This window comes from Phyllostomus discolor, chromosome 6 (genome assembly GCF_004126475.2).
Source record: "Phyllostomus discolor isolate MPI-MPIP mPhyDis1 chromosome 6, mPhyDis1.pri.v3, whole genome shotgun sequence".
NCBI classification, from domain to species: Eukaryota; Metazoa; Chordata; class Mammalia; order Chiroptera; family Phyllostomidae; genus Phyllostomus; species Phyllostomus discolor.
Window position 1 is genome coordinate 153,879,281 of NC_040908.2, and position 17,977 is coordinate 153,897,257.

At 60.5% G+C, this 17,977-nt stretch overlaps 1 protein-coding gene across 2 annotated transcripts in view; it reads right to left on the reverse strand.

Annotated features, from left to right (window-relative positions):
- Nucleotides 1-4,538: 4,538 nt before the first annotated feature.
- ALX4 (ALX homeobox 4) overlaps nt 4,539-17,977 on the reverse strand; it is a 44,715-nt gene continuing 31,276 nt past the window's right edge. For both annotated transcript variants that reach the window (XM_036029271.1, XM_028516046.2), the window contains 3 exons: nt 13,010-13,320; nt 6,952-7,080; nt 4,539-5,898 (listed from right to left, as the gene is read on the reverse strand). In XM_036029271.1, the coding sequence (XP_035885164.1) occupies nt 5,569-5,898; nt 6,952-7,080; nt 13,010-13,320 (770 nt within the window). In that variant the 3' untranslated portion in view covers nt 4,539-5,568. The remainder of the gene's footprint in view (nt 5,899-6,951; nt 7,081-13,009; nt 13,321-17,977) is intronic.

Genomic DNA, 17,977 nt, shown 5'->3' on the forward strand with positions numbered 1-17,977 from the left:
TCGCTCCAGCACACACACACTCATTTATTTCCATTCTCCATGGTGTAGCCTCGCCTTAAAGGCATAGCAACCACGAGTTCCTCCTTCCCCACAGAGCTTGGGAATTACAGAGATAGAGTGTGGGGAGAGGACTAGAGAACGGTTGGGGAGGGGGTTTGTGGGGTAACCAAAAGAGGAGCCCCAGGAGGCGTGGTGGGAACATTGCAGCCTCTGGGCGGCTGGACCCCGCCCCAGCCAGGGCGCCCGGAGGACCTCACGCAGGCCCACAGCCGGTTTGCTCAACACCTTAGCACGTGGTATGCACATGGCCGTAAACCGAAGCTCCTTTCGGAAGTTGGCCCTTCCTCAAGCCTGTTGGTCTGTGTTGAGCTAAAAAAAAAAAATCTGTTTGGAATCAGAATTCCTGGGAAAATGTCAGCTCTCACACCCATTGTCTCTGCAGCTGGCACGTAGACGCGCGGAGCATGCACACAGTTTGCAGTGAGCCTTGTGTGGAGATGGGCTGTTCGTGGGGGGCCTGCTGTTCCTCAGCTGCTGGGTGTGTGAGAATGGGCGTGTGTAGGGAGGAAGACCCTCACTAACCGCACCACCCACGCCCCACCAACCAAATCGGGACTTTCCGCCGATTCGTGGGCCCGTGAGCCCGTGTGTGTGTTCTCATCTAACCCTCCCTCGAGGACAGGGCTTACGCCCCTCCTCAGATGGCAGGGCTGAGCCTCGGCAGACTGGGGGAGCGAAGATGACTCCCCTCTCTCCTCTGCACAGGGGTCCCTGGAGGCTGCTCGCCTCTTCCTAGAGTCACCTTCCTGCTGGAAAGCAGGAGAGCACTGTCCTGCAGCAGGACCTGGGCCCCTCCCTGCTTCATCGTTTGTTTTTAGAGTGTTGCTCTAAAAATCACCTGGCCGCACCTCCTGCGCGTTCTCTCAGCCACTGAGAGGGAGAACCAGGTCCAAGAGCTGCCTGTGCTGGAGGCCTGTCCAGTGCTCTGGGCCGAACAGTCAGGCTCTGGCACTCAGGGACACGGAGGGGCTGCCACACCGGCTGTGAGGGCCCGGAGGCGCCAGCCGTGCTGAGTACACCCGAGATGCAGGGGTGCCGAGGGGCTGCTGCTGGGGCCCCATTTTGCTGCCGGACAAGCAGGCTCTGATAGCCCTGCTTCTCCTGCCCCCTCCAGCTGCGCAGGCAGGTCCTCTGGGATCAAGGGGACAGTCCCCAAGCCTCGCAGGCCACGCACCCCTCTGCGTGCAGGAGCCCTGGCCGACCACCTGTTGTTAATCGAGCCCTGGTAATCCACCCTGTACTGTGTCAGCGGTTCAAAAGGGCACTGTTAGTATTTTTTGCCGACTTCAATTAATGTGAGATTTCAGAGGCCCCTCTGATCACATTTCATCTGTCACAAGTCAGGAACAAAACAGACAGGTTCCAGTTGCGAGGAGGAAGGAGAAGGAGTTTATTGCAAACAACCACCAAACAGACAGTTCGGGCTGTGCCCGGTCAAGGGTGGGCGGGGGGCGTCCGGCTGCTTCTGCTCTCCGTCTGGCCCCGCGCCTGGGCCCCTCCTCCTCAGTGTCCCCCTCCCTCCCCGATAAGATGTAAGTGCAATAACTTACTTCAAAGGCAAGAACGTTTCTATTAATATTTTGCTGTAATGTAGTTACATGGTGGTACAGGCAGTAAAACTTTATGGAACCGACCTCATTTTTTTTATACATTTTTTTTTCTGAAATTTTCATGTATTTTTCATATATATTTTTAATATCCACCCCAGGCCATTAAGCTAAAGGAAAAGTTGCATTTACACAAGGTTAAAATATCTTACAAGGAGAACAGTCAGTACTGGTTGAGGTTCATGACATTCTAGCATGCAGCTGGCGTTCCGACCGTGGCACGCCTGGACCGTGAGACACTGGACACTGCCCTTCAAAATCAGTAGTATAAAGGCCTAGCTCTGTGTATGTGAGTGAAGGGGGCGGGGGCGGGCATGTTCACTGGACCACCTTCCCACCTGACAGCATCCTTCCGGAAGCGCAGCGGGTTGGTGCGACCTTGAGAAGTGGGGTTGGTGTGGTCTCCTCACTGTTCTCGTTGAGGGTCATGTATTATCATCCTGGGGCCAGTCTGCCAGCCATCCTCCCCTCCACGAGGCCTGGTGGCCTCTGCCTCTGACCGTTGGGCCTGTCAAACTAACTGGAAGCCCCAGAGTGTCTCTCAGGACGGTCTCCCCACGACCCAGCCACGAGAGAATGGTTGAGTAAGCGGGACACGTGGTTGCTTTCATGGGAAAGTCCCTCTTGCCCACCCAACAGAAATGAGGGTGGGAAGGGCACCAGAGCTGGGCCCAGCATGGCCACAGCAGTGCGTGCTGGGGCCCACCTCACAGTTGCTGCCCCCCGCCCCAACCTCTTGCAGTGTCTTTGAACTAGCCCGGCCACGATGCTTCCCGAAGCTGGGGCCCGGCAGTGAGAGCTGAGAATCAAGTATAGGGGAGAGAACTCCGGGGAACTTACAGAGCCCATGTCCTGCTAGTGCCACCGACAACCTGGGGGCAGGCCTCCCCCTGTGCCCGCCCCCAGAGCCCGCTCCTCCTGTGCCTGGGGGTGATGACAGCAGCTGAGCCTGGTAGCAGCACAGGTCAGGCCTTGGCCGCAGAGACACGCCCAAGGGGCAGGAGAGGCTCTCGGTGCGGCGGGGCTGTGCATCCGTCCGCCCGCTACCTGGCAGCTCAGGTTGGCATCGCCATCTCTGTTGAGATCTTAGGCGAGTAGCCAAAGGAGACCTTCACCTCCTCTAGCGTATTTGCTGGTGGGGACCTGCCGAGCAGGTGGACTCTCCTGTCTATCCGCCGTCCTGAGGAAGCCACCCGGCCCAGCAAAGCCCCCAGAGCTTGCTCAGTCATCACAGGGGCTGTTTCGGGGCGCCCCCCACCCTGGCACACAGAAGGCCTAGGCCGAGGGGCCCGACGGGACTGAACCAGAGAGAAGCCTGAGGAGCGGGGCGCTCAGGCAGAGGGCTGAGCTGCTGGGCACAGTGCGAGGCCTGGGGTGCTCCGAGCACCAGCTGCCCGCGAAGGCCCTGAGGCCGTCAGGGCCAGGGCAGCAGTCAGGGCTGCTCCGTCAGCCTCCGGTTAGGTGGGGCCGGGGCCCCCTTCTCCACTGGGGGGCAGGGTCTTCTCACCTCCATTTTGCAGGGGTTGGACTAACCAGAGTAACCCCCTATTCCCCCAGGATAGGGCGGGACAGGCCTGGGCCTGGGGCACCACCTGTGAGATGAACGGGGACCTTTGCATCATTAATACTCAGCCCTGGTGAGACAGGCAGCCCAGGCCACAGTGCCTCCTTCTACCAGAGGCTTTTTCTTCTCAGGCGCTTTGGTTCAAACTTGCCTGATTTATGAGTCTAGTCCAGTCAGACAGCAGACACAGAGAACTGAGTGCCAGGGGTCCCTTCCAGAAGAATCTACTTCAAGTCCTCTTCCCCCCGACCCCACCCCTAGGGCTTCTTCTGCATCCTGAGTCTCTCCTGGGTGGGCACACTCCTTTGGTGAAAGTGCCTGGGTCCTTCTAGCCACCAGAGCATTTAAGGAGGGGACAGGGACAGTTCCCAGCTGTCAGCAACTTCCTCCTTTCCCCAGCTAGGTTCTGGGGAGCCTGAGTTACTCAGTGAACCTCAGGACTGGAGAAGGCTCCTGAGAGGCACTCCGAGGTCCTCCAAGGAACAAAACCCTGGAAGCCAAGCCTTCGAGAACATCTAATTTAACGTCTGAGACCCCTGCCACTTCTCGCAGATGGGTTTTAGAGTGCAGGTTCACAGTGGGGCCCAGCTCTGGTCACGGGAGGCCTAAGCCAGACCCGCCCCTGCCCTGCTCCTGGGGCCAATGGGAACAGGAGGCCGAGGTGGAGACCGCAGTTTCCTCCGAGCCCCGAGCAGCTCAGGGGAGAGGACCCCATGCCTGCCTGTCCATCCGACCCGAGAGGCTGTCCTGCATCCAGGCCTCTGGCCTGAGACACCTGGCCCTGCTCACTGACAAGGTCAAGGTGGGTAAAAAAGGCAGGAGCCCCGCCCTGGGGCCGCCCGCCATGGCCCTCCCAGGGCCTGGCTCGGACCACAGGCACCGGACGCCAGGAGCTTTGGTGACGGCTGGGAACGAACAAGCCGCAGGTCTCTCAAGTCAAGCAGACTCGGAATCCCCACCCCCCACTTCCACCCCAGAAGGAGGCGCCTTCCTACAGGCAGGAACCCTGCTTCCAGAGGGTACCCTGTTCCCTACAACTAGAGCAGAGCCAGTGACTCAGGGGAGCTCAGCCCCGTGGGCCCTTCCAGAGGCCAGAGGGCAGGGCCGAGACTTCCGACCCCCTGGGGAAGAAGAGTGGGGTGGGCTCTGCCTGCCCTGTGCCTGGAAGACCACGGGGGCCCCACCCACTGTGGAAGGCACTGAAACGTATGGCAGTGTGCCAGAGATGGCTGGTGAGGAAAGGCAGTCTGAGGCAGCTCAAGGGCCACCCTACCGGACCTACCCGGCTCCTACCAGGGCCAAGTGTGGACACATGGCCTCTAATAAATCCCGTACCCTGCTCCCCACCCTCTGCCACCGTGCCCCCAGGCCCCAGCTGTGTGTCCGCCATGCCTCTCCTCGCCAGAACACTGCTCAGCAGACCCCGGGAGTGGCCAGGGGGAGGGAGAGACATCCTCCTGGAGGGGCCTGCCTGGAAGAACAGAGCTGCCCCAACCTGCCCGCTGCTGCTGTCATCCTGCCCGCACCGGGGAGTCCGGTGGCCGGAGAGCAGAAGTGTGCACACGAGCCCCTGCCCCTGCCTGGACACCTCCCTATAGCCCTGGAAACTCTTCTTCCTCCAGCACCACGGGCGCCCAGGTGGCCTGCATCCAGATCCAGAGTTTCCGGGGTGCGAGGGCATGGGAACACGTCCCCCTTGCCCCTGGATGTCGGCATCACTGGGTGACAGCCGGACTCTAGGGCTCCAGCTCCCCCCTCCTCTGCCTACGCCCTCTGGGTGTGTCCAGCACAGGGGACAGCCAGGACAGGTCTCCGCCCTCCTGGGTGAAGGGAGACAGGTGTCTTGGGTCCAGGAGGTCTGGATTCCTGGAGGAGGGCAGGAGGCTTTTCTTCAGACGCAGTCTTGGGCCTGGTGACCGGGGACCACACAGAAGTAGGGAGGAGAGATGCAATAGCGCTGTAGCTGCTGCTGGGTCTCGAGAGGAATCTAAACTCGACTCAGTGGTCAAACCAGGCAGGCTGAGGGGGCAGGAGTGGGGAGAAAGGGTCTTCAGCTTATAAAGGATGCAAAGCTGCAAAACTCGGCCACCGGCCTCCTCCGCTGCCCCTGGCCAGAAGCAAGGGTCTCGGCCTCGGGGCCCGGGAAGGGCAGGGGCCAGCTGTCCCCTCCCTCCCAGCCGTCCACAGGGCCTCAGACTGGGGGTGGCTGAAAGTGCTGAGGGTCAGGCCTCTGACCCAGGCCAGGTTCCTAAGAGGAAAGTCGAGTGGGAGGCTGGGGGCCTGGGAAACGCGGGCCCGGCCGGAGCCCCGAGGCGGGGATGGGGCGGGAGGGCCCTGTCATGTGGCCCAGGAGATGGCCGCGCTGTGCTCCTTGGCCTTCATGCGGAGGGCCGCGATGCTCGAGGTCTTGCGGTCCGGCTCGCCGCTGAGCTCGTAGCCGTTGAGGCCTGGGCTCAGGCCCGCGGCCCCGAACAGACCGCCCATGTGCGTCTGGCCCACGTGGCTGCCAGCGCCAGGGACACTCAGGAAGTCGGTGACGCCGCTGGCCCCGGAGCCAGGGGGATGGGCATGCGGGGACATGCAGGCTGGCACCGGGTCGCAGGGGACCACGCAGGCTGGCACCGGTGAGGCAGCCCCATTGTTGCCAATCCAGGACGGGTTCTGAATCTGGGGAGAAGGCGGGAGAGATGTCACAGGGTGGCTGGGGTGAGAATAGGTGGGCGGGGTATATGGGGGCTTCCCCCTAACCCCCTGAGTCTCCTCTCCCCACTAGGAGCCCGGCATTAGGATGGAACGGATCCTGGGTGTTTACTTGGGAGCCTCTCCAGACCTTAAGGTCATCCGGGTGCCCCCAGGAGGGCCTGGGTTTTATGCTTCGGCTCCGGTGTCCGCAGGGCCAGGCTGGCATCAGACAGAAATTCCGTTTTAAGGACCAGACTGCAAACCTCATCAGTGCTCCAGTGCGGCATCCCCTGGGGCACAGCTACTGCACTGAGGGCGGCCCCTGCCTCCGCTGGCCAGCTCCCCAGGTCGGGCACAGACGCCGACTCTGCCTCTCTGTCTGCGGCCTCCTTAAGCTCAGCGACCGCATCTTACCTCCGGCTGCTCCCCAGGCCCAGGACCTCCTAGGTGCCTGGTAAGTGGGGAGCTTCGGTATCAGGTACGTGGGCTCCTCCGGGCTTGGGGGGTGTGGTGTAGAGAGGGTGGGAGGGGGCAGTGGGGACCTGTATCTCCCAGAAGCCAAAGTCAGTGGCTGCAGTTCTTGGAGCTGATGGCCCGGAGGCTTCAGAACCCACTCGGGACGCAAGGGGCTGCCTCGGGAGGTGAGGAGTGGCAGCGGCTGAGTGGACGGGGCCAGCAGAACGCCCACACACCTCAGGGGGTGAGGGTGCCCCTCGGCAGTGGGGGCTGGGCTGGGCACCTTCTCTCCCATCCATGTAGCTAAAACCCCTCTCCTCTCCCCAGCTTCCGCCTCTGGGCCCCCTTTTCCTCTAAGTATTTATGGGGAGGAAGACCTGGGACTCAGCCAGGCTGGGGTAGACACTTACATGGGAAAGGAATGGCACCAGGCCCTGCTGGCACACAGCTGGGCTGGGCCAGAAAGGCACATGAAGCCACGAGTCTCTTCTCAGAGGACCTGGGTCTCTCTCCGAGGTGCCGGTTTTCAGAGTTCAAGGGGCTGGGGGTTGAGGCAGGCACCTGGGGCCGGGACTGACTTACCTGGGCGTAGTTCTCAGCTCGAGTGAGGAGGGGCAGCTCATAGGCCGTGGAGAAGTGGGTTCGAACCTGCTGCATCTGCCCAAAACGCTCCCTCTTCCTCCACTTGGCCCTCCGGTTCTGGAACCAGACCTGCAGGACAAAGCAGTCGTCACAGGAGCCAGAGGCCTTGTCCCGGGTGGCGCAAGAGGTCCCTGAGCCCCAGCAGGCCACGGGGGCCGCAGAGGAGTGTGCTTTGGTGCTGATCCCCAAGAGCTTACAATCTAGAATGAGCCACGCTGAGTCAGGAAGGCGGCGTACCCCACAAGTAACCATGGGTGTAACCTGGGCCAGGAGTTTCCGTTTTGCTAAGCCTCAGAATCTGGAGCTAGCAGGGGCGCACCCATGAAACATGTCACTGGCCACTCCGCAGCCATCCCACCAAACCCAGCACGGTGTGGCCGAATCTGCTGCGGCCCACAGCCCCCTGTGCAGAGCGTGATAAAAGCTGCGAATGCTCCTCCAGAAAACCGTCCTGTGAGACCACCACACACACAGTTTTCCGAAAGGCCCACCCAAGGCTCCCCAGGGCCCAGCAGCCCAGACTCCTTGCCCTCCTGGACCCTCGTGGCAGCATTCTGGTTGGAAACAGTCTCCCAGTTCAGAACCCCCTGTGTTAAAGGTCCCGTGGATAATAGGGGCTCGGTGGGCAAGGGAGGCGGTCAGGGACGGCTTCCTGGAGGGGAAGATGGGAGCCGGGCCTCGAGTGTTGGCTGGAGGGGGCAACGTCCAGGCCTGAGTCTAGAGACACCTGCCCAGTGCGGGGGATGGGGGGGAGGCACAGAGGAAGCCGAAGTCGGATGGTGGAGGGCCTCGAATGCCAAGTGGAAGGTTTGCCCTCGGTGCTGTCGGTCCAGGCAGACGCTGCAAACTCGCACTCAGAAGAGCGGCCTGACACAGAGGAAGGGGAGGGGAGGCCACCTGCCGCTAAGCATGGGTGGGTGGAAGGGTGGCTTGACGAGGGCCCTAACGGAGAGGGTGGTCTCTGACTCACATGAGGGAGTTGGAATCTTGGGGTGGGTGGGCGGGGTCCATGTCCTTTGCTGGAGCATTCATTTCCAGCAGGCTGGGAGTATTGTCAAGGCTCATGGGCAAGAGTTCACCTTGGGGCCTGGGACCCCTGCCCCGACTTAGAATCATCGCATGGGGGAGTGGGTGAAGAGAGATCAGCTTCCAGGCCAGGAAAGGTCTGGGCTGGGCTCCCCAGAGGGAGCAGCACCCTGTCAGCTTGGGGTGCACCTGCCAGCTGACTCAGGTACGAGTGGCCACACCCCACCTAGCTCACCAGAGCTCTGGGGGGCTTTGGGGAGAGCAGAGCAGTGACGAGGACCTCAGCTGCCGAGCTATAAAGGAGTGTCATCAGGCTCTCAGCAGGCCTAGGCACCGAGGAAGCCAGCTCTCCTCAGGTGCAGTCCCTGTAGTGCGGGCAGAAACACTTCCCGTCCCTCCTGATCAGGGCTGCACAACTAAGTGTGAGAGGCATCGTCTCCAGAAACAGTGCCCCACGGAGAGGCCAAGGCTGCCTGGGGGGAGGGAGCGGGGCCTGGGCCTGAGGCTGCCAGGCCCGTATAGCCTGCCAGTGCGGCCCAGGAGTGGAGCACCCGTTGGAGCCCTGGCATTGCCGATAGCCTCCGTTTCTGCACCTGGAAAATGGGCCAATACCTGTATTGACCTCCTCACAGGGGTGATGCCTCAGAGGGCAGCAGGTGAGATAGATGGGAAATTCTACCACAGTTTTTAGAGTGTTTCACATTTGTTTATTTACAGCTCCTGCCCTTTCTTACTGTCTTTTGCTAGAGGAAAGGGTCAAAAGAGATGGAGTCTGTGTATCTCAGGTTAGTGTGGGGAGGAAGGCGGGGTGAGGAGGGAGTGTGGGGCTGCACCTCACTCCCCCCGGGCTCAAGTGCGCGTGTGCATAAGTATGTACACACACGCCCACACGTGTGCTGAGATTTCTTTCAGAGTTTTTCCATTTCCCCCCGCTTGACTCTGGTATAGGAGAAGCATTCTTCCTGTGTCCTCCCTGGAGACTGGCCCTCTCCTGGGCCTGGGGTCTCAGCCCTGCCCCAGAGCCTGCTGGGAGCCAAGGGCGGATCAGGTCTCCTTTCTGCGCTGCTGAAATGGGATCCCCCTTTATCAGTGGCCTGGAATGGGGATCTGGGGGCAGGAGGAGAGAATGCATCAGAGGAGCTTGTTTTCATTTCATGTTTAATTTCCTGCAGGCTTAGCTCAGTCTTTCCGCTCCTTCCTCCACCTCCCAGGGTTTTCTGTGGGGGGAGCCGGGGGGAGGGGAGAAGCCCACTGGAGGCATCAAGATATACAGCTTCTTCCTTTCTTTCGGGGCGGGGAGAAGTTCGGTTGCCGCCACCGCGGGGGTTTCCCTCAGTCTCTGTGGACTCCGGCCTGCCGGCCAGGCCCCTGTGTGGGAACGGAGAGGTGGAGAGGTGCTGGGAAGGCGCCCGGATGGGCTGGGGGGCACCCAGAGCGAGGAGGGTGGAGGCCAGTGTCCCCAAAGGAGCCTGGATGAGGGGCAGAGCAGAGAGGGGGCGATGGAATGTGGGGGTGGGGTGGGGCTGGAGCTGAGTGTGGGGGAGGAGGAGGCTGGGAGAGGGGAGACCTGGTTATCGAGGAAGATCGATGGGCAGGCAAGGGAGAGGCAGCAGAGAGAGCGTCTCTGGGAAGGGAGTGGACTAGGGTCAGGCCGGGGCCTTTATCTGCCGGTGAAGGATGCAGACTGCGCAGGGTGCCCGGCTGGTGGGGAGCAAGCCCCCGCCTTGGGCCCTTGGGCCATGCACAGGCTGCAGCTTTTCTGCTGTAATTACGCTAAGTTGGTGTCTCTGGTCTTTGCTCTCCTCCCATGTAAATTGGGTGGTGGCCAGTGTATCCTCATGAGCACCCCCATGCTGACATTCCTGGGTCCTGAGGCTCTGAGTGTCCTGTTTCTGCCCCTTGGAGCCTGGTGCTCTGAGAGCTCCCCGCCGCCCGCCCCCCGCCCCCGCAGATGCTCTGTGTCCTGGGCCTGTTTCCACCGCACCACCCCCGGGAGAAGAGCAGGCCTTGAGTGAGGTCCCGGCCTTCTCTTCTGGGTGTCTCACCCCAAGCCCACCCCGTTCCCAGGCCCACCCCAGCATGGGCCTCTCCCCAAGGAACCAACCGTCTTGGCAGAGGTCTTGGCAGAGGTCTTGCTAACCGCAGCCCATCTGGGGCCAGGGCGGGGTGGCCCAGGGCGGGAAAGCCTCTGTCTTATTGTCTTCAGACACCAGCTGCGGAGGCTGGAGTCCCAGACAGAGGAGAGAGGCCCCTGCAGCCCCCGAGAGCAAGGCCCAGCCCGGGCTTCTTCCCAGGAAAGGCCCATCTCCAGGCCCCCATCGCCCCAGCCCTGTCCCCACCGCCACTCTCCACCAGGCACCGGGCCTCGCACCAGTTGGTCGTGGGCCCCAAACAAACCAACCCCACAGAGGCAGGCAAAGGGCTGCCTCTCCACGCCCTCCGCCCCGGGGCACGACCAGGCTCAGGCTCAGGCTCAGCCCAGAGGCCTGAGCACACAGATATGCCACCCACCTTGCTGCCTTTTTACAAAGGAGTCTCTGGACAATCTGGCATGCATCCTCGAACAGCGAACTAACGTCAAAGAAGCCCTGGGGTGGAACTTGGGACACTCAGATCTTAGTCTCAGCACTGTCGCTGAGTCACATGCCCGAGTCTCCGATCCCAGGCAATCCTCTCCTGCACTGGGCTTCCTCTTCCTTGTGACCAAGTGAGAGGACCAGGTGATCCTTTCCGGCACTAATATCCTACAATTCTATGACTATCCCCTTAGATGATAGCATATGCAACACATGAGGGTTTCCCTTTCTGCCTTGGCTGCCAGGAAGCTCCGAGGTAAAAATTTGTGCTCGGTGGCAATGATGATCCTTAGCTTAGATTCATCACATAATTGCCTTCTCATTTTATGAAATTGTTCTTGTTCTTAGATGAAAATAATAAATCTTTCATTACAAGCTGCCTCAGCTTTTTGGAGGCAGGCATCAATGTGTGTGTGTGCAGCGAGAACACTATTTTAGCAGGAGGCGGTGACTGCCAAATGCTAGGCATGCCCCAGTGCCACTTCCGGGTTCGGTCCTGGGAGGGCCATCCTGGGCACTCCCATCCTCTCGTTAGGAACACACACATGTGCACATACATGCACACACACCCTGCACAGCAAATGAACCGGTGTATCCCGCACCTACAGCAATGCCCCACATCCAGCCGCCCCCTTCGCCATCTCCTCCCAAATCCATTGGCTGAACTGAGGCCGGATGCTGGGGCTCCGGTCCAGAGTCTGAGCACAGGAGGCCGCGTGGCTGGTTGTCCCGACTCAGATGAGACAGTGGGTGTGAGAGGGCCGTCAGGATCCCAGGGAAGCCTCCGCTGCCCTGCCTTCCCTCCCCAGACATTCACCGGGTGCCGGAGCGGAAAATGCCAGCCAGCCTGCCATAGGCAACGTGGGCGTGAATGACCCCACCATTCAGAGCCACGTGGGTGCAGCGCTGCTTCTGGATGGCCACAAGTTTACTGACGGTTGCCAGTCCTTTTCACATTAGCTGTCGTAGAGGAAAATGGCTCTGGCCTAAGTTGCAAAGGCCTCTTCTTATTGAACAGGACACAGTGGAGACTGATGAACCTGTTGTTGCTGCCTTAGAAAAGCTCTGCCCTTGGGGTCTGCTGAGGAAGGAAGGGCTGCAAGTCCCTCTGAGCTGCGCTGCGCTGCTTGGAAAACAACAGCGACAATGACAAAAAAACAAGTCCCCTTTTCCTCAAGCTGAGGGTTTTCCTAGCACACTTGAGTGGGGAACTGCTACCCGAAAACACCTCACTTGCTGTTTCTAACGTGCTCTGGCGGGGGTGCAGGCTGAGATGGTGTTTATTCTGTGCTTAGCTGAAGCCTAGCTTTACTGCATGGGTGATTCCATCACCTGTTTGGGGGGATTCTCGAAGGTCTTGGCTTCCTGTCTGGTTCTTTCTTTGTGTCATTTCATGCAGGGAGGTAGGGACCCCTGTTTGGACAAAAGAGATCAACTGGTCCACAACTATTTATTTTTTGCCTTTGTTGCTCTGCTGTCAGGCATCCCTGATTGGTAGAAATACAGGGATGAACAATCAGACAGTACCTGCCTTCAAGGACTCCAGTGGGAGGAGACAGATAAAATAATTCAAGCCAGTCATAAATTCTGCAAAGAAGATAAAGGGTGGGAGCTGGGAACCGGGTCTGGTGGCGCTGTATTGTGCCGTGTTGAGTTATGTTGAGTCGAGTTGGCTGGGTTGAGTTGCATTGGGTTGGGCTGTGTTGAGCTGTAGCGGACTGAGCTGTGTTGGAGATCGCTGTGTTGTGTTAATGCGGGTTGGGTTGAGTGGTGGTGTACTGAGTTGCGCTGGGTTGAGTTGGGTTGGGCTGTATTGTGCTGAGTTGTGTTGCATTATACTGGTTCATGTTGAGTTGGGTTGTACTGGATGGAGCTGTGCTGGGTTTTGTGGGTTGGGTTGCATTGGGTAACTGGGTGGTGGTAGGGGGGTACTGCATTCGCCATGGGGTTCAGGAATACTTCCTGAAGGCAGTTACCGAGTTGAGACCTGAAAGACGGAACAGCAGGCGGCCATCCTGGGCAGAAGGAAGAGCTGGACGTCTGTAAGTTCCCCCTGTTTCCTTTCTAAGAGCCAGGCCTTCCGGAGGAGAGACCGGTCATTTTCTCCTTCATAAGATACCACGTAGAGCCCAGAAATGCAGCGAACGGGCTCCCTGCCCTTCCAAAGAGCCCGGCCTCTTTCATTCCTGCTCCACCTGAACAAGAAGCCCAATACTAAGGTGGATACAAGCAGACTTGGAGTGGGGGCCTGCGGGGCAGGCTGGCAGCCTCTGGGCCTCTCCTTGGACTGTGGGTGAAGAGAGTGGCTGAGGAACACGCAGGCAGTCTCAGCTCCGGCCACCAGCCCAAAGCTGGGCTGCGCTCTTTCCCCCTGCACCCCGGACACCCTCACTGACCTGCACGCGGGCCTCGGTGAGGTCTGTCCTCATAGCCAGCTGCTCCCGCGCATACACGTCAGGGTAGTGGGTCTTCTGGAAGACCTTCTCCAGCTCCTCCAGCTGGTAGCTGGTGAAGGTGGTTCGGTTCCGCCGCTTCTTGCCCTTGTTGCTCTCCGAGTCGGCCTTCTCCAGCGGGCTGGGGAGGTCAGCGCTGGCCCGATCCTGGGGCCCCTTCACCCCAGCCTCCTTCACACCGAGGTAGCTGCTGTCCATCCCCACGGTGTCGGAGTCGGGTGGCAGCTCGGGCTCACTCAGGGAGCTCTCTTTGGCTGAGGGGGGAGGAAAGAAGGTTAGAAACCAATGGCTGAACCAAGCAAAAGAGGAGGAAGGGATGGGGGGAGGCATCCCCTGCCTTGTCCCTGTCCAGGGAGCATTGGATGTGAGGTCAGGAGGCCTGGGTTCTGGTCTTGGCTTGCAATTACCCTGCCGTGTGACCCTGGGCCGGTCCCTCTCCTCCTCTGAGCCTCTTTCCCATCATCTCAGAAGAGGTCCCTTCCAGCATCAATATTATGTGACTTTGGATCAGTCAACGTGACCTCTGTGACCTTTCATTCCCACCCTACTGACTCCAGTCTCCTCCTTTTAGAAGGGTCCCCGTTGCCAGGGCGTCTCCTTGGGGCAGCGAGGACGCTGACTCAGTGCCTCGGACTCCCCGGGGTGGCGGGGGGGGGTGGTGGCTGACTCACTCAGCACTCACTTCTGGCCCAGTGGGCTCGGGGTGAGGTGGAGAGGCCGGCGCTGAGGCAGACAGGAGTGCCCCTCCTTTCCTGGCCCGGTCCTTTCGGGGGTTCAGCAGGAGCTGTGGAGGTTCTTCTGCAAACATCCTATCCCCTTGCCCTCCACACTGGCCTCACCTACTGGCCGAGCAGTGTCCTGCCCCCTCCACGCAGGCTCTGGTGGGTTCACACAAAGCTCCAGGCCCAGCCCCGGGCCTGACAGAATGGGGCCCCCGCTGCCCACCTGTTCTTAGAAGCTCAGAGCTGGAACGGACCAGTCCACCCACGCAGGGCAAGGACGAGGAGGCAGAGGCCGAGGTGGAAGGGTGGGGTGGGGAGAAGCTTGTCCACGTCCCAATAGCCCAGTTAATGCCCGGGGCAGATACGACGGCCTCAGAGGTTGAAGTGCAGGCTCAGGAGCCGGGCTCTCCAGCCGTGTGCTTTGGACAGGTCACGTAACCTCTCTGTGCCTCAGTTTCCTCCTCCATGAAATGGGGATGAAGATGCCTGGGGGGCAGGTGCCCTCACAGGGCGGCTGCAGGGTTACAGAGGCCGACACTCGAAGCGCCTGGCACATGGCAGCTGCGTTCAGTTTCCACCGGTGTCCGGTCTGGACTTGCAAGGAGCAGAGGACCGACCGTGGAGCAGGCCTCGGCGGCGTGGGCAGGCCCCCTGGAGCGCTGGGGCGCAGGAGCGCAGGCCGCACTGGGGGAAGCGCGTGGGCCTGGTGTTTGGTGACGGGCGTGAGGCCCTCTGAACCACATTCCTTTGTGACTCTCGCGGAGTAAGATGACGTACAAGATTAATGAGACACATGTGAGGAGCACTCGACAAGACTGACCCCTCACACGCACAGACTCTGATTATCACAAGCGTGAGGGTCACTCTGACCCTCAGTTTCCTCTTCTGGGAGCAGGTCCAAGCGGCGGACACGAGGTGTCAGGGCGATGGCTCTAGCCCAGGTGTCCGGGCTCCGCCCACGTTCTGGGGGCAGAGGCTGCGGCTTCACCCTCAGCCCAGGCTCCCTGGGGGCCCTCTTCACGCCGGGGAAGCTGAGTGGGCCATTTTGCCTCTGTCATTCTCCCCTCCCTCTCCAAAGCACAGAAGAAAAGCTGGTGGAAGGATGTGAGCCTGGAAGCAACTTCAGGAGGACATCTCTGAGCGTCACCACCCGTGCTGCCGCCACCCACCGGGGTGGCGGGCTGGCCTGCAGGGACCCCACGGGACACCCGTGTGAGCCCAGGCACACACGGGCTGCCAGGCCTCCAGTGACAGCACCGTGCAAACTGCAGCCGGCTGCTGGGCCAAGAGCTTTCAGCAAAGATGTTTATCTTCCTGGCAAACAAATACGTTTTATGTTTTGGGGGTTTTTTTTTTAGAGAAGAAATCCCATTCAGCCTCACCAAAAATAAACATTTCTGTTATGCAACTTCCCGGAGGCCAGTCTGGGAGGACACTGCCCCTGGCCCTCCTGCCCCAGCCCTGTTCCCCGGGCCCCATCCCATGACCTCCAGGACCCTCGCAGCATCCTCTGGCGTCCAGCCTGGGGTCGGACCCCCCTGCATGGCCATGGGGGCCAGACTGAGCGGAGGGAGCTCCAGGTTATAGAAACGGAGGATTGGTAGGGACCAGCCCAAAGTCCCTGTTTCAACCAGGGGGAAACTGAGGCCAGAGAGAGTGCAGGATGTGAGCTAATTGGCAAGAGAGGGCGGCCTCACAGCTCCTGGGTCCTCTCCCCAAGGAGAGCAGTGGGGGTAGAGGAATGCAGGGACCTCACATAATCAAGGGGCCTCACTCTGTTCGTCCTCGGGGCAGAGGGACCAGCTCCTGCAGACGAGGATGAGCTGGTACTGGACTTAGCCCGTGGGGAGGCGGCGGAACGTCCAGTCTCCCATGGAGAGAAGTAGGAACTCAGTTTCCCCACCTCCAGCCACCCACTGAGACTGGGAGGGTGGGGGAGAGAGGAGGGGACAGCACAGTATGGGCGCAAAGACCACCAGACCAAGGGCTGGCAGCTCCGCTCTCGGCCCCAGCTGCAGCCCCGTCTGCCTGTGACTTCGGATGCCTCATTTCACATCAGAGGCTTGTCTGCAAATAGGAGCAGGCATGTCCCCTCTGCAGTGGGGTGTCACACCTCAAGTGGGCGGAGTACCCCTCCTTCAGGACCAGGGCGCCTTCCCCTCAGAATCGGGATGGGAGGAGAGGGGACATGGGGGCACGCCTGTCTGTGTCCAGGCAAACGTCAGCGGACCAGAAAGGCTGCGAGTCGGGGGGACCCTGGCATAGTGGTGCTGCTGCTCCTCCCAGGGGAACAAGAGCCTCCTGATCCCAGTCTTGATTGTTGGTCACCTCGCTTTAAACCCTCGGGCTGGATCCCTAGTTCAGACAGCAGAGGAAAGTTCCCCAAGGTTCTGGGACCACCCAGCTGGTCAGAATGACAAGCCAAGGCCCTCCTAGGTCCTCGGTCCAAAGATACCAGACTCAGGGGATTCTATGTCAACCTCCTTCCACCTCCACCCCCTGCCTCTCCACCAAGTGCCATCATCCTGGCTTTGGGGACAGAGAGCTCCCTGCCCCCAGGACAGTTCGGCCATTTGTCCTTAGGTCCAACCTCTGACCGTCTCCTGTAGGTCTGGCTCATCGGTCTTGGCTCTAAACGCCCCCCCCCCCCCCACAGCCCGCCCTTCCCCGAGACAGCCCTGTGGACATTCAGAGCTGGCTGTCACACCTCTGAGTCTTCCGGCTCCTGACCCAACAGTGTTGGTTCCCACGGCTGTTCCTCAGGTGGCCCTGTGTTTATGGAGCCTGTTTGAGGCAGGAGGATGCCGGGGATGGCGCTAGGTCTGGGCGGAGCCAGCACTTGGTTCTCTGACTGGACGCTTCTGAGCGGCCGGGTGAGGGTCAGCAGCCCGAGACCCGGTGCCGTCGGGGTCCAGCTCGCTCTCCGGTGAGCTTCCCAACAAGACGGCCGCTGTAAACAGAGGTCCTGCGACTCTGGCTCGGAGCACAGGTTGCTGCTGAGCAAGGGAAAGCCCCACCTCCCACCACCTGCCCGGACTGCCCCTGCTTTCCAGCTGCCCGCCAAGATCCAGCCAAGCGCCAGCTCCTCCAGGAAGCCTTCCCAGACTGTGGCAGCCATACAGGTCCCTTTGTCCCCTGTTCGGCCTCTCTCATCACTGCCTGTGTTTCTGACCGCTGTGTAATCGAGCCCTGAAGTGTCCGGCTCCTTCTGCAGAAAGCCAGTGTCCCGAGGGTTGGGACCGCATGCTGTTAGTCCCTTCTCCGCCCAGGACGGGGCAGGGGCAAACGTGCAGTAAGAAGTTGCCAAAGAATAAAGGGACAACTTCTAACAGACATCACTGAGCTCTCACTCTGTCCAGCTGCCTTCGTGCACCTACTGTGTGCCCGCGCTCTAAAGCAGACATGCAAAACGTGTCGACTGAATGAACGAACCGATTCGCCCCGGTAGACGACGAGAACGGTGGGTAGGGTACAAGGAAAAAGAGGCCCTGATGACTGGTGCCTCCTCCAGAGGCCGGCAGCGCAGCGGGAGCAGGAGGAGGAGATGGGAGCGCCTGCCAAGGGGTGGGGGGAGGGGAGAAGAAAACAGACAATGAGGGGTGTCTCCACGCAGGGAGCCCGAGGGAGGCAGGGAGGGCCCGGACGCAGGAGAAGCACAGACGCGCTTTGAGGAGGGGGCTTGGGAACGCCAGTGTCCGGGATCTGCCAGGGACCAGCTCCGCACCCACCGTGCCGCCACCCTGGGGTGGAGAAAAGGCCACTGGGAGACCCCCAGCTGGCCAAGGCCAGCCTTCTTCAAGACACTGGCAGCCAGCACTGGCAAGACGCTGAGGAGCAACAAGCCCTACCTGGGCCCAGGCCGCCCAAGGCGGGTCCGGCCCCTCCGAGCCCTCCCTGGGGCAGGTCCCACAAGGACTCTGGGCTGGCACTGTGCCGACACCCTTCCCATGAGGGGCTTGTCCCCGGCCGGCCGTGTGGCCCAAGACTAAGTAATCCTGGCCTGCGTCTTCCCAGTGGAATGTCTTGATGTGGAAATAAAACTCAGAGTACCCGGAGGAATCCAATAATGTGCATAAAAACGTCACCAGTGCACACTGCTTGCCCCATGGAAGGGGCACCGGCCCCGGTGGCCCTGGTGGCACCATGGGCCCTCCACATGGTCCAAGGCCAAGGTCATTCCCATCTACGG